Source organism: Oryza glaberrima, chromosome 5 (assembly GCF_000147395.1).
Source record: "Oryza glaberrima chromosome 5, OglaRS2, whole genome shotgun sequence".
Classification (NCBI taxonomy): Eukaryota; Viridiplantae; Streptophyta; class Magnoliopsida; order Poales; family Poaceae; genus Oryza; species Oryza glaberrima.
In genome coordinates, this window is record NC_068330.1 from 14,470,160 (window position 1) to 14,497,225 (window position 27,066).

General features: G+C 41.8%; 3 protein-coding genes across 5 annotated transcripts; 1 reads left to right on the forward strand and 2 right to left on the reverse strand.

The window, feature by feature from the left end:
• Positions 1 to 305: 305 nt before the first annotated feature.
• LOC127772748 (uncharacterized) lies at positions 306 to 5,531 on the reverse strand. Of its 2 annotated transcripts, none has more exons than XM_052298712.1 (17): positions 5,428 to 5,531; positions 4,229 to 4,365; positions 3,765 to 3,815; positions 3,513 to 3,688; positions 3,326 to 3,403; positions 3,124 to 3,235; positions 2,895 to 2,979; positions 2,765 to 2,816; positions 2,632 to 2,693; positions 2,397 to 2,512; positions 2,158 to 2,279; positions 1,907 to 1,969; positions 1,762 to 1,819; positions 1,437 to 1,510; positions 1,279 to 1,327; positions 1,103 to 1,182; positions 306 to 887 (listed from the first exon to the last, which is right to left on the reverse strand). In XM_052298712.1, the coding sequence occupies exons 2-17, from the start codon at positions 4,341 to 4,343 to the stop codon at positions 825 to 827; spliced, it is 1,356 nt and encodes a 451-aa protein (XP_052154672.1). In that variant the 5' UTR covers positions 4,344 to 4,365; positions 5,428 to 5,531; the 3' UTR covers positions 306 to 824. The 2 variants fall into 2 exon arrangements, with proteins under 2 accessions (XP_052154672.1, XP_052154671.1); XM_052298711.1 differs by having other exon boundaries at positions 4,229 to 4,379; positions 5,428 to 5,530.
• Positions 5,532 to 17,071: 11,540 nt separating this feature from the next.
• Positions 17,072 to 20,204, forward strand: LOC127773329 (uncharacterized). Its single transcript, XM_052299388.1, has 8 exons — positions 17,072 to 17,432; positions 17,507 to 17,637; positions 18,101 to 18,178; positions 18,288 to 18,332; positions 18,505 to 18,549; positions 18,650 to 18,701; positions 19,185 to 19,281; positions 19,697 to 20,204. The coding sequence occupies exons 1-8, from the start codon at positions 17,072 to 17,074 to the stop codon at positions 19,860 to 19,862; spliced, it is 975 nt and encodes a 324-aa protein (XP_052155348.1). The 3' UTR covers positions 19,863 to 20,204.
• LOC127773328 (probable protein phosphatase 2C 48) lies at positions 20,058 to 24,453 on the reverse strand. Of its 2 annotated transcripts, none has more exons than XM_052299386.1 (4): positions 23,717 to 24,453; positions 21,590 to 22,022; positions 21,017 to 21,240; positions 20,058 to 20,751 (listed from the first exon to the last, which is right to left on the reverse strand). In XM_052299386.1, the coding sequence occupies exons 1-4, from the start codon at positions 23,939 to 23,941 to the stop codon at positions 20,458 to 20,460; spliced, it is 1,176 nt and encodes a 391-aa protein (XP_052155346.1). In that variant the 5' UTR covers positions 23,942 to 24,453; the 3' UTR covers positions 20,058 to 20,457. The 2 variants fall into 2 exon arrangements, with proteins under 2 accessions (XP_052155346.1, XP_052155347.1); XM_052299387.1 differs by having other exon boundaries at positions 20,058 to 20,711; positions 23,717 to 24,445.
• Positions 24,454 to 27,066: the final 2,613 nt, after the last annotated feature.

Sequence of the window (27,066 nt, forward strand, 5' to 3'; positions counted from 1 at the left end):
ATTTATCCTAAAATATAACTTCTCTACCAACATTTCATTTTCAACCAATCACAAATCTCCACCATTCAATTTCCCCACCTACCTCCAATTTTCAACCAATCACACCTTTTCATCATTTAATTATACCTACTTTTTTAATAACTGTGTCCATAGAACTAGCGTCCAGCTGCTAGGCGGCGCTTTGACAAGCCGCCAAACAGGCCATGAGATGTTTTAACTTTGTTTTTTTAAGGTTAGAACTTATTTCAGTTTGACAAAAACATAGCAACATATTATTAGCGGAGAATATGGTAATTGAATGCCATATTAAATTCTATATGTAAAATAAACTACGATGAAACTTTTATTTTTACAGCATCTTACAGAAATTCTCAACAGTCATCAACCACAAACCGAGCATTGCTCTAAGCAATCTTGATGGTTAATTTTACTAATTCTAGTCTAGATCTTATAGCGGCTACTAGCTTGGTATGAAGCATTTAACAATCATTCTTTTCAGCGACTTATAGGAATCCTATAAAATTCATTTCACAACAATTAAAGGAATTTATCCTAATAACATCAAGTCAGCAACATGAAAGATCAAAAGGTTCAAGCCAGCACCAAGCTGCCTCTAAGACGGTCACTGGATATTCTACAATTGCAACTTCCTTGGAGCAAAGCTAACATGACAGCAGCATCGGAGAGTATTTTGCTCCTCATTCATAGAGCGTTGTGATTAACCAGTTAACACAGCCAATGCCGGGTTCAGTGGTTCGTCTCATGGAGAAGAAGCTTTTCATGGGGCACTAAGTTGGTAAGATCAGCTGGAAGTTGAGTGAATTTTACCAAGTCAAGGTATTCTTGGACTGCTGGAGCTTGGCATTGTATGAGCTTTCTAATTCCTCCTGCAACATTACAAGGCAGAAACTGAGACTTGACCCTGGAAAACTATGGAACCAGAAGAACACAGACAATTTCTTGCAAGCAAAGCGCTGTAGCGAGAGTAGATACGAGTATAGCGCCCGATCCATTCAGTTTAAGATATGGAAGAGATTGACTGGGAACTAAACAAGCATATCCAGTTTCCTGCCATAGAAATGTAGAAGGAAATACTGCATACCTTGCAGGCTTTCAGCAATGGTTGCAGAAACGATGCCCTGAAAAACCTGATAGAATTTTCAAGAGATGTTCTTTCCCAATCTGTAGTCCATTAAAGGATTATCAAAAGATCATTGAAAGTTTTAGGATGAAATAGTTAAACACAGGATTCCTAAAAGTGAAGAATTTATCACTTGCCGTTTTCAGAATCAGTACGAAGACCAGCTGCATTGAGCTCACCCAAAAGCTGGTTAAGTTCAACAGTTTTAACAAGTCAGTTTAGCATAATGATGCTTCCAAAGGTAAATTAGATCTCAGAATATTGTTTTTTTTAATGCTTGGCTCTAAGGACACACCTGTGACAGAGTTGGAACTGTCGTAGGATCAAAATCATCACAGTTATTTGGATCGATTGGAACACAAACACGGCCTAGGGAAAGATTTCAAAACAATTGTTAGAACTTAGAACTCATTAGGCAGAACATATTTTACGTATAAGTGTAAGCATGAAATGAATGCATATAAATGTGAAAAATGTGTCACTCAAGGAACATTTGCATTAGAGATTTCCAACGGATACACCAAGTGTATACACACGGACAGCCAACAAAAACAGTTTCTAGTGCAAACAAGTATCTTCATTCATTAGATGAAAAAATAGGAAATATACTTGGGTCTAACCTGTCTTCGGGTGTATGCAAAAGGGTGCTTTCAGCAAATGATTCATGTGCTTAGAAACCTGATATGCACCAGAATGTCGAATAGGAATCAGAACATGAATTTATGACTTGCTGCAAACATGTGCTGTTGATCGTTTTGCTTTTACCTCCATATCAAGTCTAGGATATGTGTATGAGAAGACAATCTCTTCTATACATCTTCGAAGCCCCTGTGGAAGAAACATGAAAAAAAAAACATCATTGTGCATTCAACAAAATAGAATGAAAATTAGCAACCAATCCCACATGTAACATTGTGATGAAACCTCGAGAATACAATACTCGATATGATTAAAACTGATACACCAGTAAATGTGCAAATAAAATTAAGTAGGATTACGAGAGATTATGCATGGACCTTGTGTTTTCCTGACTGCAAGGTTGACTTTAGTTGCTCCCACCTGGTAGCATTTACATCTTCCTTTGAAATAGAAGATCGTCTGTTTCCTTGCCACTTGTCATGGAGCTCACTAGCAACATCTAGAAATGACACACTTTACAATGATTGAAGACATTCAAGACTTGACAAATGAGAAATTGTTTGATAGCAGTGATGATACTAAAATATATTGTTCTAGTTAAGGTTTGCATTCTTACTTTCATCAGGGATAAGATCAAGTATTTTCTGATATCTCTCCTCAGATGCAAATAGTTGTTGGCTAAGTAGTAGCTTATCTTCAAAGAAGCCTTTCAGAACATCAATGTATGACCGTCTGTAGGAAAATAGAGTTTCATTACAGCCTATTTGGCTATATTTCAATTTGTACTAATAAAACATATACAATTTCAACTTATGATTGAAAAACAAGGAACTGAGATCATTCAGACATACACAAGGAAAGGATGGAGAACAGCTCCAGTCAATGAAACTTTCTTCATCGTATTTTCACCACCCTGCAAAAGATCCATACAGGAAGATTTCAGCAACAAAACGACATCTAGGATCATGAATAAAGGAATACCACCTTGTAGACGCGAAAATAATCAGCAATTGCAGCCCTTTGTTCGTTGTTGAGCCTAACAGGAAAGTACCAGAGCATTTTAGGATCACCAAACTAAATGGAGAAATGAAAAAGGGAAAAACATCATGCATACTTTCTTGCTCTACTATCACAAACCCAGCAATGGACACCACGACGACCACTATATACCCACAATATGTGATTGAAACCAAAATCATCTGTAAACACATACTTTCAATTGTTACAAGTCAAACTAACCAAGAAAATAGTTGACTAAAGATCTGCAATTCAAGTCAATTAAACTGAAATAAAAGCGAGTGTTTGCATGTGTGTTTAATTAATTGCATTGCAAAACAACATGCCTCTAAGTGAAGCATCCAAGATTTTGATAGCAATGGTCATTAAAGGCCAGCACTCCATGCAGACATCAGCTCCAGAGCAGCAATAGCGAACATCATCGTAATCTGATATATCCTGTGATGTTGAAATGCCTCACAGCTTGGAACAGATGCTTGATGAAAAATACAAATAAAATCCACAGGAGAAATTTTGCAGGTTTCTTACTATATCGAAAATAAGTTCTCTCTCCACTGGCACAAAGACGTTGTTGCCTGATTGAGCATAGGCATGCCGCTTTGCAGGCTACAAAATAAACAGTTTTCATCAAGATATTGAAAAAACAGAGCTTAATGCGGAAAATCAAACTCACATAAAAAAAATAATGTCCAAGTTAAGTGATTACACAACATACATCTACACTATATACAGGTCCAATATCAATCTTGAAAGGGCACTTTTCCTTGATAGAGTTCTCCATTTCAGCCACGCTATCAAAGGACTGGAAACGAACGTAGATGTCATTCTCTAGTGTAAATGAGAACTCTCGACGTCCAACATACAACTGATCACATCCTGGATGTTTCCCGTCTAAAAGAGGACAAATTCGTATTATATATATGAAACAATTAGTAAACAACTAGATCCTGAACCAACAACAACAGACCATTTCCATATGAAAGCCACTTGAAGAAATCAACATGAGGGAAGAGCTTTCCTGCAATTGTAGCATACATACAAAACCATTAGCACTGGCAGTTGGCCATCACAATTGTTTAAGTGGACATTATATGGCAGATCAACTGTGATATTAAATTAAGCATCTTTTAGTTAAAACCATTTGAACTGCACAGACCAATAACTATTATTCTGGACTGCAGTTGCAAGAAGTTGCGACATTTTTCCATGGAGGAAGCATATAGATTACCTACAACCACTATTACAGTGTATATATATGCCAAAATATTTTGCTCCAGTGTGTTCTAGAAAAATATTTTGCTTCAAGATCGCAGCTTTCTGCGGATTATCCAAGACAAAGAGAAAATAATCAGCGAAAAGAGCACACTGTCTGGTGCCTAGTTTCTTAAATTTCAGTGGCGGATTAGAAGAAAAAGGGAAGCACTAATGTACCATAGTAGATCCTGAGGTAATCAGCATTGAAGCCATCTGGTATGGCGGTGTTGGCCACTTGCTGATGCTGCCCATCAATCTCCATTGCGTCAGCCTTCTCATCCTCTCTCGCCATTGTCTCCGTTTCAGATCAAGAACTGTAAAAAAAAAACTGGTAAAACAGAAAACAAAAAAGAGTACGATGAGATAAAGATGGTGCTTGGTTTGAAGAACGTCGATGTGAAACATAGAGGAAATGAAATTACAGCGTATTTTAGGCTGCAACTGATGACCATTCGTTACACACTTTCAAAGGCAAACGTAGGACAAAACGCATCACCGGAATTGAAAAAACAAACTGGAGTACTGAAGAGCTACTCGTTATCCTTTGTGCTTCATCTAATAAACCAGAACTGCTAGGAAAGAACTTAAAAATATTTTCGCTGGAAGAATAATAAAAAAAAGGAGAAGTAGAAAGAGAGAAAGATAGAGCATTGAACAGAGAGAGAAAGAGAGAGAGAAGATTCAGCACACAATCAGATCAAGGTACTAGCACACAGAAGGGCAGTGCCGCGCCGGGGTGGCGATGGCCAGGTAGGGAGAGAAGTCGCGCGCGTTTTCCGACCGCGTCACGACAACTAGGGTTAGTGGTTGGGTTTCGGGGTGGGGTGGGGGAAGGTGGCGCTGGGGAGGGGGAAGTTGGGGGGATCGGGTTTAGAGGGAGGGCCTGGGAGGCGGCGGACCTGCGGTGGGTGGCGGCGGCCGCGGGCGGTGGGCCGGTGATTGTGGCGGGGGCAAAGCGAGGCGAAGGGAAGGAGGTCGGCCGGGGCGGCGGCACGGTGGGGGTGGTGGGAAGAAAATGCTAGCCTGGCCGAAGAGAGAAGGAAGGGGGCTCGCCCGCGTCGCCCACTCCGCTCTTGCGTCGTCGCCGCTCAGCTCTCGCGTCGTGGCCGCCGGAGGGAGGAGGGGCTCGTCGGAGGTAGGAGGAGCGGGCTCGCCGAAGGGAAACCGCCCGTCGTCGTCGTGCGCGCCGGGAGGCGGGGGGCAACGCGGGTGGCTGGGGGAGCAGGGTCGGCGGCGCGCACGGCGCTGGGGAGCGAGAGGTTACTAAAATCTGCTCCCAATTTCAGATCGAAATGAACAGCAAAGGGGAACAGTTTGGGGACTCGAGATCGAGAAAAGGGGAAAAGGGGAATCATCTCAGAAGGATAATTTCCTACCTCCTTTACAATTTCACCCTTGCTGTGGCGCGGTGGCCGCCGGTGATGGAGAGGCCGCCGAGGCCGCGTCGCGTCGGTGCTTGCGGGCGGTGGCCGGTGGTGTGGGGGGGGGGGGGGGGGGGGGGGGGGAAGGGTTAGGGCGGAGGGAAATGGCGGGAAAGAGGCCGCGGCTCCCGCCAAAAACTGCCGGAAAGAGGGAGCGCGCGGGGAGAGCAGGAAGGTGTCAAATGCTAGCTTTGCTCATTGTGGGCTGGGCTTCTCTCATCCAGCGTAGCGTATACCTTTTCGGTGCGGAAAAAGTATACCGCAGGTCCCTCATCTTGTCAACGAATTACAAAATCGTCCTCGAACAGTAAAACCTCATACAATACATCCCCAACTTACAAAACCAGTGCAAACGAGATACCTCGGCGGTATTAACTATTGAGCCCAGTTTTGACCGACGTGGCACCTACGCAGCTCTTTTGACTACGTTTTTGTCCCATGTGGCATTGACGTGGTTTTCTTTTTATTATTTTCTAGTGTAACTAACACGTGGGCCCTACACATGTGCCACGTCAATACCACATAGGACAAAGACCTAGTCAAAGGAGCCACGTAGACGCCACGTCAGTCATAACCGCGAGGGATCTTGTTTACACTGGTTTTGTAAGTTGGGGGATGTGTTGTATCCAGTTTTGTTGTTTAAGGACAATTTTGTAAGGTGACAAGATGAGGGACCTCCAGTGTACCTTTTCATTTCGGTGCACATATGTGATTCGGGCCTGTTTGTTTTTAACTTATTCACCGAGTTATTGAAATGATTTATTTGTTTCGTGCATAAAATCTATAGCAATAATTCACTTAATAATGTAAATTAAGCGGGCCTCAATTGTTTGGCTTCGTCATTTGTCAAAATAGAGAACCATGCGAAAACACCCAAGATCGAACTAAAATTGACGAAAAAAATGCAAGGCCGGAAAACTGTTTGGTTAAGTCGATAGATCGGTTTTCCATAATTAATTTTACGCCCACCCCTACGAACTAGTGGCGATTTTTTTTTTTAGAAAGAGTGTGCTTTACTCACAAGAAACATGGCTATTACAATCTTTGAGTATAAGGCCTTGTATGTAAGTGGGAACATACTCCTATCATGCCGCACAATGTTTTGTTCTACTAGCCAGCCGTGCTAAGTCATGAGCTATCCTATTGCAACATCTTCTAACATGACGAATCTTTACCTCTACTAGCAACTTCTTTGTACTTTGCATCTCGGCGACAGTATAACACCATTGGGATTGATTCTCTTGGTGCGGCTTTAGTGCATTACCTACAAACATGCAATTTGTTTCTAGCTCTACTGGTGTATATGCACCCATTCGACGTCCAGTGCTAAACCTTCCTTACAAGCAAACCGTTCTAATTCTTCCGCCGACGCCCATGGCGAATGTACTTTCAAGACGATAACAAGACTGAACCGGAACTATCCGAATGATTATGCCAATACCCGCATTGCCTGAGCCTGCACAAAAAGCACCATCAACATTAATCTTAGCCCAACCAAGTTCTGGCAATTCCCATGAGCTGCAACCAATGCCCAAAGTTCTATTTATCTTCAGGTTTAGGGAACTAATCTATACTGCACTCAAAACTACTTTTCCTTTCTGATCAGGTTCTTGTCCCATGGCTTGCACAAATGAGCCATGGTAGCTTGTAAAAATGTTGCAGATATACCCAACGCCTTCTCACCTTTGCAATGGACAACATCATTACGTAAATACCAAGCTCTCCAAACCAGCTAAAGGATATGAGTTCTAGATTTAGCTAGTACGGAGCTTAGAAGCATAAGCAGCCAATCCGGCCCAGAAAAATTAAAAAAGAGCTTCCCCCTGGGAGACCCCAAATCTTGCGCAGAGCATGTCGCACCACTACATGAAAACTATTGTGCAATTTTTGATGTCACTAATTGCCGTTGAAACTTATTAGCTTGAGTAGGCAGATTTTCTCGTGCGAGGCGCCAAACGAACACTCTAACTTTCTGGGGCACGTTTGCTATCCAGATCATGGACCTATAATATCTACTCCCGTTATTAGTGTTGCTAGAAGAATTTCCCTCTTTTAGTTCTATTTCTGTTATCGTCAATTTATAAGCACTGTGCACTGAGATACCATTTTTCTCGTAATGCCAGGCAACAAAATGTTCAGATATTCAGGGTGAAAGCTTGATTATTAGGATTTCATCTGTAACTTTAATCTTGATTTCTCTTTCTTGCCCATAACCTTTAGCCTAGCAGCCCCTGGGATCCACTGATCTCTTCAAATATGCACCTTGCCACCATCCCCTATTCTCCAAGCTAGTGGTAAATTAGGGACTTTTATTTAGTCATCCATGTGCATTTTTTGTTATTGGGAATAGGGACCAAGATAAAATAGATAGAAGGTCACTCTGCTCCCAACATATACCTCATGGCAACAATCCAAACTACTAAACTTTAAAGCTTTATGGACGTGCTAATGTTTGAAGTTGCGCCACCCTTATCGGCGAGGACGAGCGGCTATTAGTTGTATCACGATACTCAGGGGTGAAGGTGAAGGTAGAGTATGTGAACGGGTGCCCAGGAACCCGGTCAAAAAAATTTAGCTGAATCTCACCTATTTTTACCATGTGTGCACTCCCTCAATACAAACTTAGACACCTAAATCAGTTTAAACTTGATCTAAAGTTAAAGTAAATTAAGCAAGTGATACCCTCCATTTCGTTCTAGCTCCGTCCCTGGCCACATTTATGTGGTAGGAGAGAAAGACACTGGTGGAGAAACCATCTTTCGTCGGTCGGCCGAATTCCACAATAGTCCCGGATGCAATAAAAACCGGGGCTAAAGATGACCGGGACTAAAGATTAAATATGGACTAAAGATTAAATATGCCCGTTACCCTTTTGAACCGGGACTAAAAGATCGTAACTTTAGTCCCGATTGATCTCGGGGATCTTTAGTCCCGGTTCAAATGCTGTCAGGGCCTGTCAGGCCCCCCGGGATCTTTAGTCCCGGTTGGTAACACCAACCGGGGCTAAAAGATCGTAACTTTAGTCCCGATTGATCTCGGGGATCTTTAGCCCCGGTTGGTGTTACCAACTGGGACTAAAGTCCCACCCCTATATATATGTCTTCTTCCTCCTCCAGCTGCCCGAGCAAGCTTCAAAATTTCTTCAAAAAAAGAGGGGAGGTCATGCCAAAATTTCTAGTGAATTTATTTTGGTGATTATATACAAATCGGAGCTGCCTAAAAGGTTTGCAACTTCATCCTCCAAAGTTTGTTTTTGTCATATTTCATTTGTAGCTATGTTTTGCACACTTTTTTGTCTCCAAAATTTAGTTGTAAGTTGATGAGAGAGAAAATTTGTGTGGGGAAGAAAGAATATATAGAAATTTAGTTGATTTGCTAAAGAAGGTTTTATAAAATAGTTGAGAAGGAAAACTATAGTGAAAGTTAATCTTGAATACTAGAAAACAAACTAAAATGAAAATTAAAAGAAGTAAAACACATTAAAATTAGTTTAAAACTTTAGAAATAGTAAATAAGAATTATTTGGTGTAATATTTTATGATTTTTGTATGAATAAAGATATGTCATTATTGTATGACTGTTGAAACAGTTTGTAATTATCTTATAATTATTGTATGACTGTCATTATTGTAAGAATAATTATTTGTGTACGATTTTTTTTCGACTCATGTAGATGGATCGGCAATGGATGTACGCTGACCGGCGGTCCAAAGAGTTTATTGACGGCGTGCACTATTTTTTGAGAGTGGCCGAAGCTAACAGGCAAAGGGGTTCATGCCAAGCTATAATTGTTGGACATCCCACGGAGAGCAAGGTGTTGAAATGGAAGAAGATGAAGTGGAAGACGACAATATTCCGGATTTTGCTCAGTACGTTGGATTTGAAGGAAATCAAACGGGCGAGGAGGAAATGGATGCTGATGGTAATGACGTTGCGGATGATCTTGGTCAGATGTTGCAGGACGCCAAGGAGGACTGCGAAAGTGAAAAGGGGGCCCATAAATTGGACAAGATGTTAGAGGACCACAGAACTTCGTTGTACCCAGGTTGCGAGCAGGGGCACAAAAAGTTGGATACCACTCTGGAGTTCTTGCAATGGAAGGCAAAAAAATGGGATTAGTGACAAGGCATTTGGCGATTTATTGAAACTCGTCAAGAACATTCTTCCGGAGGGAAACAAATTGCCCAAGACAATGTACGAGGCTAAGAAGATAGTCTGCCCGCTAGGACTGGAAGTTCAGAAGATTCACGCATGTCCGAATGATTGTATCCTATATCGCGGTGAGGAGTATGAGAACCTAGAAGCATGCCCTGTTTGCAAAGTACTACGATACAAGATTAGACGAGACGATCCAGGAGAAGTTGACGGGCAGCTAACAAAGAAGAGAATTCCTGCTAAGGTGATGTGGTATTTCCCTATAATACTACGGCTAAGGCATTTGTTCAGGAACAAGGGGAATGCTAGAATGATGCGATGGCACGCTGAAGAGCGTCAACAAGACGGGATGCTGAGACATCCCACCGATGGTTCGCAGTGGCGAAACATCAACAGAAAATTTAAAGAATTTGGAAAGGACGCACGAAACATACGGTTTGGTTTGAGTACGGATGGCATGAATCCCTTTGGAGAGATGAGCAGCGGCCATAGCACTTGGCCCGTTACGATGTGTATCTACAACCTCCCCCCTGGCTATGCATGAAGAGGAAGTACATAATGATGCCGATTATTATTCAAGGCCCCAAGCAACCTGGTAACGACATTGATGTGTACCCAAGACCACTGGTCGAAGATCTTAAACTGTTGTGGAAGAAGGAAGGTGTCCCCGTGTGGGACGAGGACAAACAGGAGGAGTTTAACCTACGAGCGCTGCTGTTCGTAACCATCAACGATTGGCCTGCACTTAGCAACCTATCCGGACAGTCCAACAAGGGGTACAAGGCTTGCACTCACTGTATGGATGAAACAGAAAGTACGTATCTTAAGCACTGTAGGAAGGTTGTATACATGGGTCATCGTCGATTCCTTGCAGCAAACCACCCGGTACGGAAGAAAGGCAAGCACTTCGAACATAAGGCTGACCACCGTACGAAGCCTAAACATCGCAGCGGGAAAACAGTGTTTGCTATGGTTAAAGATCTTAAAGTAGTGTTCGGAAAGGGGCCTGGAAGCCAGCCTATAGAGAGCGAAGATGGTCACGCGGCGATGTGGAAAAAGAACTCTATATTTTGGGAGTTACCCTATTGGGAATTCTTGGACGTACGCCACGCAATCGACGTGATGCACCTCACTAAGAACCTTTGCGTAAACCTTCTTGGCTTCCTAGGTGTATACGGAAAGTCGAAAGATACACTGGAAGCACGTAATGATCTGAAGCATATGGAACAACGTGACGACCTTCACCCGGAACCGAAGGAGAAAGGAAGCCATTACTTGAGTCCAGCCAGCTACACTCTTAGCAAGGCAGAGAAGGAAAGTATGTTTGAATGCTTGTAGAGTATAAAGGTACTGTCTGGATACTCCACGAATATCAAGCGAATAATAAGCACGAAGGAGAAGAAGTTCACAAACCTAAAGTCTCATGACTGTCACGTGTTGATGACACAATTGCTACCAGTTGTAATAAGGGGTATCCTTCCAGACAATGTCCGGGCAACAATAACAAAGCTATGTGCATTCATGAACGCAATTTCGCAAAAGGTCATCGATCCGGATAGATTAGAAGCCCTTCAGAATGATGTGGTGCAATGTCTCGTCAGTTTTGAGTTGATATTTCCACCTTCATTTTTCAATATAATGACGCATATGCTTTGTCACCTTGTGAAAGAGATCAATATTCTTGGGCCTATGTACCTACACAACATGTTTTCTTTCGAGAGGTACATGGGCGTTCTGAAGAAGTATGATCGTAACCGTGCTTGTCCAGAGGCAAGCATCGCCAAGGGTTATGGAACAGAGGAGGTCATCGAATTTTGTGTAGAATTTATCGAAGATCTTCGCCCAATCGGGGTACCTGAATCACGCCATGAAGGGAGACTACGGGGAAAGGGAACTCTCGGAAGGAAAGCAATAATGACGGTAAACAACAATTTATTCCGTAAAGCCCATTTCATGGTTCTGCAACAATCTTCATTGGTAGCTCCTTACATCGAGGAGCACTTGGCTCTAGTTCGCGCTAGGAACATCAGTAAGTCCGATGCATGGATTACACGGCATCACATTGATAATTTCCCCGCGTGGCTACGACAACATCTCATGGGTAACAAGTCGATCAACCAACAACTTGCCTTCCTGGCGAGGGGACCGTCTGGGTCGATCGCGACATTCCAGGGATATGAGATCAATGGGTACACATTCTACACGAGAGCCCAAGACATGAAGAGCACAAACCAAAACAGCGCTGTTCATGTCGATGCCATGGGACACGATGGAACAACTGGCACGTATTACGGTGCCATCGAGGACATATGGGAACTTGACTATGGTCCTCTCAAGGTTCCTCTGTTCCAGTGCCAATGGGTTAGGTTGGCTAGTGGAGGCGTAATGATTGATGACAGTGGGATGACAACGGTTGACCTTAACAAGGTTGGATACTCGGACGAACCTTTTGTCCTTGCCAATGATGTAACGCAAGTCTTTTTCGTGAAGGACATGTCTAGCAAAGGAAAGAAGGGCAGAGGGCCTGACGAGCCTAAGCGTCACGTGGTTCTCCCAGGCAAAAGAAAAATCGTCGGAGTTGAGGACAAGACTGACGAGGATTACGATCAGTTGGATGGGCAACCCCCTTTCACGGTGACGATTGACCCTAGCATCCTCCTATCAAATGAAGACACCCCTTACTCACGTAGCGATCACAAGGAGGGAACAATAGTGAGGAGAAAGTACGTGCGGTCAACCGTCACCGCCGATGTATTGCCGTAATTATTGTGTACACGATGTAAACTATTTTGGATGTATTGATTATCCATATAAATCAATTGATGTATGGCATATGTTAATTACGCACGATTATTAGAGGTTTTAACAAGTTTAAATCATGTATATGCTAGTTATATGCGATACTTACAATTTTTAAAAGTTTTAAATCACGCAGGTGGCAATTTCATATGTTAATTGGAGTTTTTAACATTTAATTTACTATCATTCATATGCTAATTATAATTGACTAGAGAATTTTTAAAAGTTTCAAATCATGCATGTGGCATTTACATATGTTAATTAGAGTTTTCCACAATTTAATTTACTATCATTCATATGCTAATTATATATGACTATTCGAATTTTTAAAATTTTAAATCATGCATGTGGCATTTACATATGTTAATTAGAGTTTTTAACAATTAATTTAATATAATTCCTATGCTAAGTATATATGATGATTACAATTTTTATTAATTTTAAATCATGCCGTATGTACATACATATGTTAATTAGAGTTTTTACCAATTTAATAATATCATTCATATGCTAAGTATATATGATTATTAGAATTTTTATTAATTTTAAATCATATATTTGCTTATTACGTTTTATCCACTTAATTTATTACAGACAACAATAATTTTTCGAAGTAATTGTCATTAATCTTTGTACTTTAAATAATTGTAATGCATTATCTTCTATTTTAGAAACACATATGTAATGGAAAATAATATTCAGTGCGCTTATCAGTAGTCCCGGTTCTTAACCCTAACCGGGTTTAAAAAGAATTTGGAAATAACGGGAAAAGATCTTTAGTCCCGGTTGTTGAGAACAACCGGGAGTAAAGATCTTTACTCCCGGTTGTTCTCAACAACCGGGACTAAAGATATCTTTACTCCCGGTTGTTCTCATTAACCGGAACTAAAGATCTAGGGGTATATATATTCCCGATGCGCGCCCTCGTCTTTTCCACCAACACTTAGAAGTTTTTGTCCGATCGATCTCTCTTGGCTTCTCCTTCGCCGCCACTGCCTAGGGCATCCCCGCGCCGACGCCGCCGCCTCCACCTCCTCCGCCGCCGCCTCCCTCGATCTCTCTCTCCGATCTCGATCTCTCTCTCTCCCTCTCGGTTGCCGCCATGCCGCCGCCGCGCCACGCGCCACCGGCGGCGCGCCGCGAAACGCCGCCGCCGCGAAACGCCGCCACTGGGCGTAGCGCCACGACGGCACCGCGCCGCGCGCCGCACGCCACCGCCGCGCCACGCCGATGCTGCGCTCGGCGCCACGCCGCCGCCACGCCGCCCCGCCGCCGCTCCGCTGCCGCCACACCGAGAACGTGAACGAGTGAACGAATGTGAACTAGAACAAGGTGAATGAACGTGAACGAGAACGAGCGAGCGAACGTGAACGATAACGTGAACGAGCGAACGAACGTGAACGATAACGTGAACGAGCGAACAAACGTGAACGAGAACAAGGTGAATGAACGTGAACGAGAACGAGCGAACGAACGTGAACGATAACGTGAACGAGCGAACGAACGTGAACATGAAATGCAATTATAGGCAGGTGAATGAATGTGAACGAACAAACGTAGGTGAATGAAATGTGACCTTAACGAGAACGCAAACGTGAACGATATCGTGAACGAAACGTGAACGTCAAATGCAATATATGTTACTTCGCGTTTATCCTAATACATCTTTTTGTATCTTGCAGAAAAGACGTTGTCGGAGTCGTCCCTCAAGCCGGAGTGGTAGAGCTAGCCCTCGAAGGAATTCGCGTAGGCAAGTGACGTAATTATATATATGATTGTTATATTTGTAATGCAATTAAGATTATTAGATTTGTAATTAGACTTAGCATATAAGATTGTGTAGTGTTCTAATATACGACAGCTAACTTAGAATACATGACTATTTGAGCTTTAGTATAAGATTATTGGAGTTTTAATATAAGATTATTATATTTGTAATTAGACTTAGTATATAATTATTGACTAGCTAGGGTCCTATAATATACGTCACCTAGACTTAGCATATATCACTATTTGAGTTTTAGTATAAGATTATTAGATTTGTAATTAGACTTAGCATGTAAGATTGTGTAGGGTTCTAATATACGACAGTTACACTTAGCATACATGACTATTTTAGTCTTAGCATATAAGATTATTTGAGTTTTAATATAAGATTATTATATTTGTAATTAGACTTAGTATATAATTATTGACTAGCTAGGGTCCTATAATATACGTCACCTAGACTTAGCATATATCACTATTTGAGTTTTAGTATAAGATTATTAGATTTGTAATTAGACTTAGTTTCTAAGATTGTGTAGGGTTCTAATATACGACAGTTACACTTAGCATACATGACTATTTTAGTCTTAGCATATAAGATTATTTGAGTTTTAATATAAGATTCCTATAGACCCGAGTGTCAGGAACTTTTTCAGGGGTATGTCTGCACCTGCCAAGGAGGCCATTAAGCTATCGGACTATGAGCGAACGCTGAAGAAAGTATCTTCTGGAAAGTCCAAACCAGTCCCTCAGCTTGGAGAGCAACCAAACCAGGAGATCGAGCCGTTGGTGACCGGTGAAGAAATGACGATAGAAGAATTTATTACTGACACCGGTCTAACTACGGATCAATTGCTAGGAGTCGCACCAATCGAAAAGACGGAAGTGAAATACATGTACGAACTCGGTAAACCGCTTGTCAAGCTTGAGCTGGTGCAGTCCCTACCCACACAAATGTACAAGTTCCATCAGCTGTACATGGAGATGAGCGCCACCGGTAGGGAGATGATCGGAGCGAGGATCAGAGACACGGACTTCTTGCAAGGAGATGACATTCTCTGGATCAATTTCAAGGGAATCTACGAACTATACCAGCTGGACGCCCTCGACGTCTCTATTATGAGTTGCTGGATTTTGTAAGTATATCGTTAAGTTAGATTTCTTACTACATCTCCTTTAATTAATTAGGTCCTTGTATATAAGTAGACTATAGAAAATAATATACTCCCTTTTATCGTTGTAGAATGGAGATTCAAAGGGCCCGACGGCGGGGGGTTTTCGATACTGGATTCATCGACCCTCGGAAAGTAAACGTCGCAATGCTCGACCAATATCCGCAAGCCACAGAGGACAATCTCGTCCATCTCCTGAAGGCGCAGCATTACAAGACGTTCATACTGTTGCCGTACAACACAGAGTTAGTTTAATTTTACTGTCTTCCTATACCAAATTTCATTCCCGTACGAACTTGCTAAGTGTTTCATATGTAATGCATCCCACGCACATTGCAGATTCCACTGGGTTCTTTTACTCTTCGACCTGTCGGCCTGCACCGTCAACGTATATGACTCAATGGATAAAAAAGAGTCTACGTTTGACAAGGTTTTTGAACTTATAGACAGGTACTGTCATAAGTTCCTCTGTTAATTAAGAAAATCTTGTTATGTTAATTGCTACTACGAATCATAGCTTTAAACTCCATGTAGGGCTTGGTATCGGTTCCGTCATTTGGTCCGCGGCAACTGGAGAGAAAGACTTAGGCGGAAGTTCAAATTTCCTATGAGTACACATGCTCTACATTTATATTTCTCCGATTCAAATACATACAAGTGTATATTAATTAGATCTCTCGTCATTTGTCATTTATTTGTAGTGCGCAAAGCAAAAGCAGGGAACTAACTTGTGCGGCTACTACGTGTGCGAGTATTGCCACTACCTTGCAGACCAAATCATCACCACAAGAGAGCTCGATGTACGTACAAATAAATTCAAAATTTCATTACGTATCGATTTCTTGTTTAATTACTAATCAATTTCATACATTCATATAGTTTATTCGCATGAGGGATAACCTGACCACACACAAGGAATTTATCGCGGCAGCTCAAGAATAACTCATGGGATTCATCAACGAACAAATCCTTGATCCCAAGGGTGAATTCTACTACGACGGAAACACAATTCATAAGTCCTTAGCTTCTAAGTTAGCGACTACTACTACGTCGAAATCGTAGCTAGCTAGGACATATAATGGATTGTAATTAATACATGACTACATATGTTTCTATATGCATGTGTACACATTTTCTATAATGTAAATATATTTTGGTCATATATATATATATTATATATATGCATTTGCATAACATATATATGTATAAATACATATATTATGCATGTACATATGTATTGAAACATATATAAATATAATATAATATATATATATATATGCATATATTATATATGCATATATATGTATTGAAACATATATAAACAGGGCTATGAAAAAAAAAGTCATTTCACCCGGTTATTTCACCCAGGACTAAAGATAGCGATATTTAGTCCCGGATTGGTAGTCCCGGTTTGAAAACCGGGACTAAAGGGAGGTTACGAACCGGGACTACAAAGGGTTTCTCCACCAGTGAGAGGAGCGTCGAGCAACGGTGAGTAGTAATATTAGAGGACAAGAATAAATGGATTAGAGGCACACTTATAGATAGAGAGAGATGGTCGTCGGTCGATTACAAACAATATTTAATATAATCGAGTAAAGTGACTGAAGAAAAAAAATAAAAATACCGATAAAGATTCTATTTTTAACTAATACAAATTATATATACAGAGTACTATTTTTCGTCTCTGAAGTCTGAACTGGTATATGGAGGAGCATATCCAACATTTCCAGCATAGTCATCAAAACAGAATAATGCGTGGCGTCGCCGCATCCGCCTGCACGCTCCGCCCTGGGCCACCCGGAGCCGTCCGATCAAAATCCAACGGCCCGGATCGCCTCAGCCACCTCCCCACGCGGCCCCTCTCGGCTCCCCGCCTCCACCTCCGGCGATCGCCGGAGCCCACCCACCGCCGCCTTCCCCTCATGGCTTCCTCCCCCTCCGCGGCCGCCACAGGTAGCGGAGGCTCCTTCCCCGAGATGAACTCGGTCGACGACTTCGCCGCGGTCACCGCCCCTCGCGGCGGCGGCCGCGTATCCGTCGTCGGCTTCGGCTCCCTCCTCTCCGGTGAGCACCTCACCTCCGCCGCCGCCGCCGCCGCCCAACGCTGGATTCCCCTGAACCCCCTTCCGGAGTCGCAGAGCGGAGCGCGAGGAGCACGTTCCCGGAGCTGGAGGGGTTCCGGGTGGCGGCGCTGCGCGGGTTCCGCCGCGTCTTCGCCCACTCCGCCCCGATCTTCTTCGAGCGCGGCATCGCCATCGAGGCCACCAAGGTCAGGGACTCAGTTGCTACTGTTAGAGTGTGCGCTGCAGACTGTAGATGCTAAAAAGAAGCAAAAGAAATGGAGCTACAAGTTGATTACCATATGAAATGAAACTATCGAATCACATGTTTCTCAATTTGGAATGGAATTATAGTTTGGCGTGACATCAAAAGTGGGGGAAACTACTACCTAGGCTATAAGGTTGCATTTTACAAGCATGATAAAATTTAGTTTCTGCTTGAGTGAGCTTTTCTGCAATATGCATTTGGGGATTGTTTGCTTTTGCTCATTATGGCCAGTGAACGAATGGAAGCAGAGTGCTTTTTTAAGCTATGAAAAAAAAAAATTCTGTGATTGATTTGTTTGATTGAAGTTGTGTAGTCTAGTAAGTGCTTTTGTTAGGAATCTGCATTTGCTTCTTGGATTTATGATAAATCTCTCATTTTCACTGGAGCACCGGACTGACTTGTAGGAGTTCTCAAGCTTAAGTGTGGAGCCATGTGAGGGTGAACTGATCGTTGTCACTGTGTTTGAAATAAAGGAGGATGAGGTATTGTGGTTTATACCCTGTGATAATGCTTCACATCTGTTAAGGCAAAGGAATGGAGCTTTTTTGAACCTATTTTTGCTGAGGAAGGATTGAAAAGTGATATTTTCAGGTCCCAGCATTCATCGAGAGGGAGCATGAGTTTAGGTTTCTTGCGGTAGGTGCCAAATAATTCATTGGATGCTAACCTATTTAGTTAGATTTTCAGTTTCTTCATTGGAAACCTCAAGCTGTTTGGAGCTTAGATTTTTTAAGTCCTGGTCTCTAATTTAGGCTGTCTTTTATGATTATTTGCAGTTAATTTTTCTTTATCTCTAATATGCTGTCAGGTTGTTCCAGAAGGACTGGATGGGGTGCCTTATGCAAATCCAGCAGTAAGGGCTTATATTCTGTTACTGCAATTCTAGCTGTAGTGTCTTGTTTTGTTCAGCTGCTGCCCCCTGCAATGGAATTATTTTTTCTGCTTTGATTCAGGTTGTCTGTGCACGCTATAGCGATGAAGAATATTTCCAAGTGAGATGCAAAGGTTGAATCTATATCACAACCAGATTTTCTCATCAGTTGTACATTTCATTTTAATATCTTGCCATTGACTATACTGGTATGGATATCTGTGTTATGACAATTCTGGACAGTTAGTGTTACTCTTGTTTCGTATGTTGATGAGGCTTCATAATTTGGTTACAGTGTTAGGTCTATTACAGGATATAAATTGTTCGTGTTTTGAGTAAAGACTAATCTGTTCTTGACTTCATCTGACATCCTATCAGATTCTATAAGATTGTTGTTATGTGTGCTTTTTTTTAAACTGTGAATACTGGGACATTTAGTTGATTTTCCTTTGTCAGATATTAGATTTATTGTGTTAGTTTGGATGCTTCCCTTACACGTCCATGTCAAATTAATGCATTCTTAGGCAGGTGTAAGGTATTTACTTTCAGGGATTGCAGTAGACAGCTCAGAATTATAATTTTGTGTCTAATTCCATACTACATGATTCTTTCTGTAGGAAGCAAGGAAATATATTATCAGCGCTATGGCCGATACAACATTGATAGAATATGGAGAGATGATATTTTACCCTGTCGTGCTTATCTTAGACATTGGTGAGTGCTTTCTGTTCTAACATCTTATGTGCAGTCTGCAGAGTTGTTTTTTTAGTAACTTAAATTGGCCTATGATTAACATCATAAAATGTATCTTGTTCTAATTGAAACCACTGAACACCTATCAACTGATTAACTCCACTGGTTAGGCATTTTATTTTTTTATTCCAGTGGGTACAGCCCATCGATGGCATGTCAAAGCAAGATGCATTTCTAACCAAAATGCTATTGCTTTGGGTCATCTCAAAGTGAGATGCATTTCTGAAGCAAAGGGAAATCATTGCTTTGAACTATCCATTAGCAGCACATTTTCTATTGAAATGTCATTATCAGCCATTACTTTGTTAGGCATGTTGAATCTTGGCCATTCTGCTATTAGAGTCGCCTTTCACGATACTGATTGCTTAATTTGCAGTGTCCTCGCTGCGAAAAATCTTGGAGAACCAGCATACAGCAACTTCCTAGACCACACCTATCTGGGTGACCGGACAACCACAATAAGGGAATACTTGGCCACTACCGGAGCCGGCATCATGGAAGAGGAGCCTCCAGAATCACTAAAAAGCCGCTATGGCGGGTAGCTAGCGAGCTAGCTAGCTCCACGAAGACGACTCCGTCGACTCCCACAGCCACCATGGATCGAACTTCCATCCGCTTCGCTGTCGCTCAAATCTGACGGTTGGTGGTGTTCCTCACAATTCTGCTAAATAATCCCTGATGCTTCAGTGCATAATACTACCAAAATTCCGATTTTTCGGGCCACATAGTGTTCAGACTTTCAGAGGAAGATTGTGATTCATGACCCTCTTCATGGGAGAGTTGAATGATTGATGTACCACAACAATAACAGTGACTGTTTTGTCACCACCACCACCACCACAGAAATTCTGGAGCCATATGATACATGCAGAAAAAAAAGAGAGGACAAAATGCATCTTTTTTTTCCCTGCCTTTTTCTTGTGGCTGCTGTTGAATTGAATCTCGGACAACTTTTTGACAATGACGGTGGTGTGAAAGCCGGAGGATTGGATTTTTCCCGGTCATCCACTAGCAGCAGCAGAGCTCATCACCGGCAGGTCAGGTCAATCGTGCACCGTCCCAATCATGGCGGCAAATTGCATTGTTCTTCTGGCATGTAACAATCTGCGTTTTTTTTTTTCCTTTTTGTGGCGCCTCTCAACGACGACGGTGACATTGTCGTCGGCGTGTGCGGTTTTTGTTGGCTGCGTGCGTGTCAGCGTGTGTGTTGTTTAGGACGGCGGCGAGTGGAAGAAGAGGCAGATCGCCGAGCAGTCGTCGACGGCGATGCCCCGGCGCTTGCGCCTCCATGCCCGGACGGCGAACTCGACGAGCCGCTTCGCCGCCTTCTCCCTCTCCGGCGCCGACGCCACGATCTGCACCGCCTCCTCGTTCGACACCACGTCCCACACCTGCCGCGCAGACGAAGACGAACAAGTTGAGATGTTTGTCCTAAAGAAATGGAATGAATTTTATTCTGTACTCTCTCCATTTCTTAATATATAACATTGATGATTTTCTTTTGCAACATTTGATTATTCGTCTTATTTAAAAGAATATATGCAAATCTTAAAAATATTAATATTGCTTAAAATTCGATAAATCAAGTCACAACAAAACAAGATATTTACTTAAATTTTTTTAATAAGAATTAAGGATGTCATATATTAAAAAAAAATAGAGATGATAAGTATATGTATTTTGTTTGTTTGTTTACCCCGTCGGTGGCGAGGATGACGAAGTGGTCCTGGGCGGTGATCCGGCGGTGCGTCACCTCCGGCGCCGAGATGACGCCGTAATCCTTGACGCAGTAGTCGCCGAAGGCGCGCGACATGGCGAGGCCTGGGCCCTCCCTGTCCGGCCGCCACACCCGGTGCACCCCGGGCTCGTCGGCGAGGCACTGCACCCTCCCGTTGCACTCCATGATCCTCTCCCTCTCCTCTGCATCCACGCAATGCAAACATCAGCAATAGCGGTAGGACATACTCTTATATTAAGCAGAGAAATTATCCTAAACTCCAGAGAGACATCCTCTCGTTGTTTATGTCATGTAAATGGTTATAAAAAGGTTTTAGAAAACAATAACATAGCTTAATTTGTGATAAATGACTCCATTCAAGTTTAACTTATACAAGTTGTCTTTAAAATAAATAACTTATACAAGTTGTAGAAAAACATTTTTTTTACAGTTTATGGAGTAATCTATTATATATTAATTTATCGTTTTAATTTTTTTATGACATGTAAACGACTGGGAGATGTCTCCGTGAGTGTTTGACGGCGAACTTACGGGGCAGGTTGGGCTTGAAGTCGACGGTGAGCTGCACGGCGGCGAGGCGGGCGCCGCCACCGTCGTCGGGGGAGGCGGTGGCCAGGACGGCGCGCGAGTCGCCGACGTTGGCGACGACGAGGAGGTCGCCGTGCTTGACGAGGGACAGCGCGGTGCAGCCGCTGTGGACGGCGTCGAGGCGGCGGCTGGCGCGGAGCTCGGCGTCGACGGCGGCGCAGGCGGCCAGGTAGGACTGGCGCCACAGGTCGGGCCGGCACTCGCAGAGCCGCTTCTCGCCGCCGTCGATGAGCGACGCCAGCGTCACGGCCTCCCGCCACCGCCGGAGCAGCGCCGGCGGCAGCGACTCCCTCACCGCCTTCGCCACGTAGTGGCCCCACTGCCCGTGCCCGTCGAAGATGCCGCACAACACGCTCCCCTCCTCGCACCCGAATCCCTGACCACACACAAGACAAATTTGCTTTGGTTCAGAATTCAGCTAAAAAATCTAATATTTACTTGTTTTTTTTGTCAAATTTTGTACTCCCTCTATCATAGTACAAGTCCTTTTCATTTGTTTCTAGTTAAACTTTTAAAAATTTAACCAATTTTTTAAAAAATATTTTTGACACAAAACTAGCATATTATCAAAATATATTAAATGCTGTTATAATGAGACTAATTTGATATTATAAATGTTACTAGCTTTAGGAAAAAAAATAAAACGTCTTGTAATAAGAAATGGATGGAATAGTACGAAGCCAATATGATCAAATTGTACATTGTTCTTGTTGATTTTTTTTTTCGTTTTTGTTTTGCGGTGTTTTGACATTACGTGTGTGGTTCTGCTCTGACTATTTGTTTAACGTTCTAGGGTACAATCATGCATGTTAATGCAAAAAATTAAAGATTCCATTGTGACATCATGGTGAACCAACTGAACCAAGCCAGCTTTTGAGAGCTGGTAGGTCATGGTTGTCCTTACTCCTTTGGTTGCAAAATAAATAAATAAATAAAATAGAAAAGAGCGATCATTTTTTCTAATTGCAGCCTGTCCTTCCAAATTTGTCCAGTGCTGTTTATTCTATGATACCTCTTACTGGTTTACAATATTATAAAGAAAAAAGAAAGGCTTGTGAACATTACATAATGACTGCTGTAAATATTAAGAAAAGAAAAACATATCCTCTAATTGAAGGCCCTTCTCTCTCTTCTCTCTCCTTTTTATGATGATAACAAACTATTATATCCAAAAATCATATCTAGGAAGAACTCTCAAGAATGTGTTGATGTGATCTACTTTCCATGCATCCACCTTAGCCACAGAGTTTAACTAACCAAAAGCAGCTTTAGAATCCCAGACACCAACAAACTGAAAAAGGTGAGATATACCAAAGAACCCAAAGCACCTTGTTTCTTCAGCAAATAAATGACACGTAATCAGTGACCCTTTTGGCACAGATCAGAAAACCCCTAGAAGCCAAAAACAAACACCAGATCCAAGAACTTGGTAAAACAACATGCCTCAAAAACTATGTATTAACTGAACCTGAAATTGACCCAGTCGTTAATCAATCACTGGTCTAGTTAGTTAATGGACTAATAATAAAAATAGTGTTAATTGTCATGAAGAGAACAAAGCGAACTAAAACACAAGATTAGGTGAACAATCGAGAGAGAAGTCAATAGAAAGTACATAAGAACAGGAAGTTTGTTTGCTTTCTTGTGTGGTCAGAAATGAGAAGAGCTAGTCCTACCACAGTAGTATTCTCCGCTTTTTTTTTTTTATTTTTTGAGAAAAAGAAAAAGAAGATTTTTTTTAGAGCACATAGATGAGAACAATGAATCATGACACCATGGACAAAATCTCACCATAAGAAAAACATGGTCGGTGAAAAGAAACAACAGTTGAATCGAACCATATTTGAGACGACAAGTAGTAAATCAGCTGTAAATATGAACCAAAGAAATAATTTCTTTCTTTTTCTTAACATGTTGGAATTCTCTCATGTGCCATTTGTATTGTTGTTACTAGTTACTACGTGCTAATATGCCACCAATAATTGTGATCATATCATTGTTTCACAAGCAGATCAGAGAGAGAGCAAAGTAGCAAGAACAAGAAGCAGAGGAGAGCAGAATCTGACTGACCTCGCAGACGATGGAGCAGTCCTGGTTGATGCCCTTCTCGCCGCGGCGGGAGCAGACGGCGGCGAACGTCTCGGAGCCCTCGCCCCACAGCGTCCCCGACGTCCTCAGCACCGCCGTCGCCGTCGCCGCCGCCGCCTTCCCGTCGTCGCCGTCGCCGCCCTTCCTCTCCTTCCCCACCGACAGCGAGCGCGCCAGCCCCTGCAGCAGCGACGAGATGTGCCGCATCCTCGCTAGCTCCTTCTTCCTCCTCGTCGCAGATGGATAGTCTCAGCTGCAGAGCCAAACTCAGCTTCTCCTTCCACGAGCAGGCTCTGCTCTGTTTCGCTTCCTATCTTGAAGAAGAGATCAGCACCTGCGGCCTGAGGGCAGCAACCATGGCCGGGGACGCTTCCGCGAAAATTAATCGATCTGCGGCTGCGCCGTACGTTTTCACCAGGTGGGATCTTTGTCTTCCTTCCCACCTGAGCTGAGCTTTGAATCCAAGAAACGGGCTACACAGGATAAGCCCAAGAACAACCAATCCCAACCAAATCAAGAAACGCAACCAAGCAGAGCAGCAGATCAAGAAACGCTAGAAACTTGAGTCAAAAATAAAAAATAGAAACACTAGAACAAGGAATCGATGGAGCGAGCGTGGTGAAAGCTCCAGCGCGAGCGCGAGAGCTTATAAAGGAGGAGGAGGAAGAGGCCTGGGGGGGGAGTCAGCCATGGCGGGGGGCCGTCGCTTGCACAGCAACATTCGCCCCGCGTCCGTGGCGTGCGTCGCGGTGCGCTTGGCCTTTTTCGCGGATAGCCCCCTGGGGACCCCGGATATTCCACAAGGGAGCTTTTTTTTCTTTCTTTTGTTGACGTGGAGGACTGGATAAGGAGGGGTAGTACTGAATATACTGTGCTCTATTAATTGCCCTTCTTGAATGTGCTGGGGGGTATGTAAGGTTAGGTGTGGCATTTCACTCGTAATATGTCTCTGAATCTAATATGGGCAATGGATTTATTTAGGTATGGATCTTGATAAAAACTGGCTAATTGGAAATTCTGATATATCTTTAGATAATTAGATCTAGATTAATAAATATAGATCAATTGTATATTGCGGTCAATCTGTAAATACTTTGGAGTCTAGGTAAACACATAAACAACAGCGATCATATACGTGCCCGCTAGCGATCCCGGTCATCGCCCCGGGTAAGCCGGGCCTTGGACCACTCTTTTCACACAAATAAGTGAGATGTAGAATCTCCATCGTTTATCGATTAAGAGTGTAGTACGGAACTCATATATGCGTTATGAATCTATTCCCTCAAAAAAAATATGGATTAGGAATTAAGATGTATATATTTTAAAGGTGAATTTGTTGCATACTTATTTATTTATTTATTTAGTTATTTGTGATACAAAACTTTATTTTTGGTATTTGGTAGATTTTGTGCCATAAAATTTGTATATAATTTTTTAATCACCTCAAATTTATTGCTAAATAGGCCTAAAATTGCAGTGCTATGTAAGTATGATTTGTGCTGCAATTTTCTTGTTGTGTATGGTTTTAATTTTTTATTAGTCACGTTTATTATCTAAATTTTATCAATTTAGATTAGAATAATTTGTTGTTCAATATTTTAACAAAAAAAGGGTTTTGTTTAAATAAGTAATAGGGAGACTGATGAGACCTATTAGATTGTCATCCAGGTGATAAGAAAGTGAATGTATTTTCATTCTTCTGAAATCTAGACACTCCCTTATTTTGTCATATTTATACTTTTTTATGTATAATTCATTGTTTTTGTTGAAAATTTATTATATATATATATATATATATATATATATATATATATATATATATATATATATATATCATTACAAAATGACAGACAACTAGGGAATATAGCAGTTGCACTTGAACATGTACGGATAAATGAGGATTTAAAAAAAGAAGAAAAAACAATAAATGTCACTAAGCTAGCACATGTTTCTAGCTAGTAGAAGTTTGTGCAACAAAGGCTCATCGCATACCACTCAACATTTCATCCAAAATTTGATTTTGCATGCATCTGTATGTATATCATCCTCTCCTTGACCAAGCTAGCTAGGCTCTCCAAGACTGCAGGCAAGAAATAATTTTAAACATAACATGCATGCAGCAGAGATTCAGAATGGTACAAACGAAATTTCTTGTTCTTTATATTAATTGCCGTCTTGCATTGTTGTGGATCTGCCAAACCGCCCATGCGAGGGCTGCAAGAAAAAGCTGGACAGAATTAGCTAGATAGATCATTGCTTTTTCTTTTTTGTGATGAATCAAATCATACAGCAATGCATGAGTCCATTACTCTCCAAGAAGAATAGTAGGACGGTCAGCACTAGCAACCATGCATACTATTAAAACCTATCCTTAAGATCCATGATAAGGTTTATATATTTATCCAATTCCAAAGTTTCAGAAAGGGATAATATTGATTAATTGGTGAAAGAAATAATTAGTACTCACGGTATCATCTATGGGAGCTGCGCCTTCGAAGGCTGTGACTTGAACAGAACATACAATTTTCCTTTCTTTTTATTTGCAATTTCCCCCATTCCCATGGGTCCAGATGAAAAATCTACCGCAGTTATTAAAAATCTTTACAAACTTAGTAAGTAGACTACCGTTCTGTGGTGGTGATACATAGCCAACTGCTAGCTATAAAGATTAACATATCTTTTAATTAACTAACTTAAATAGTTCATTGATACAATAGGTAGCTATAGATGGAGATGGATTTTTATCCCTTAAGCGGACATCTCCTTGTTTTGTACATATCATGTCAGAAGTCATAAAAAATGATAAGATAGATCGATATATGATAAGTCAAAAAAAAAGTAAGATATGTCGATATATGATATAGTCACTTAGAAATATACAAGTTTAAATTTGAATACACAATTAAAAACATACAATCAGAAACACAATTTATATATTTAATTGCGAATTATACTTTCTACTTATAGTCAAGCGTTTTTGTTTCTACTTGTATAAGGTGAATTTGGATTCGTATGTTTTTGAAGCGATTCAGATCCATCTTGTTAAATTTCTCAAATTTTTTGATGATGTTTTCGACGACAGGTAAAAACAAGAGGACTTCTCCTCGAGAACAAATATATTTTCTTAATCGTATCTACACACTACCCCATTAATATCTAAGCCAATTTATATCTTTCTTTAAAGCTTATTAAGAGTTTATTTTTTCTACCCTTTCTGCTCTACCGAAGTACGGCACGATGTGCCAAATTTTTATAGCCCGTGTATATCATTTTACTCGCCTGCAAAAGATCGGAGAGCAAAAATAATCATTTTACACCTGCCTGCCGCCCAC

Excerpts from the sequence above, each read along its gene's own strand:
- LOC127772748 (XM_052298712.1), bottom strand. The coding sequence starts at position 4,343 with ATGGCGAGAGAGGATGAGAAGGCTGACGCAATGGAGATTGATGGGCAG. Across the intron at positions 3,689-3,764 it reads GTGGCTTTCATATGGAAATG|ACGGGAAACATCCAGGATGT; the intron begins GTCTGTTGTTGT and ends GTCCTCTTTTAG. Across the intron at positions 2,817-2,894 it reads TGTGATAGTAGAGCAAGAAA|GCTCAACAACGAACAAAGGG; the intron begins GTATGCATGATG and ends CTTTCCTGTTAG.
- LOC127773329 (XM_052299388.1), top strand. The coding sequence starts at position 17,072 with ATGGAGGAGCATATCCAACATTTCCAGCATAGTCATCAAAACAGAATA. Across the intron at positions 17,638-18,100 it reads TCGCCATCGAGGCCACCAAG|GAGTTCTCAAGCTTAAGTGT; the intron begins GTCAGGGACTCA and ends ACTGACTTGTAG. Across the intron at positions 18,702-19,184 it reads TTTCCAAGTGAGATGCAAAG|GAAGCAAGGAAATATATTAT; the intron begins GTTGAATCTATA and ends TTCTTTCTGTAG.
- LOC127773328 (XM_052299386.1), bottom strand. The coding sequence starts at position 23,941 with ATGCGGCACATCTCGTCGCTGCTGCAGGGGCTGGCGCGCTCGCTGTCG. Across the intron at positions 21,241-21,589 it reads CTTCAAGCCCAACCTGCCCC|AGGAGAGGGAGAGGATCATG; the intron begins GTAAGTTCGCCG and ends GCGTGGATGCAG. Across the intron at positions 20,752-21,016 it reads TCATCCTCGCCACCGACGGG|GACAAACATCTCAACTTGTT; the intron begins GTAAACAAACAA and ends CCATTTCTTTAG.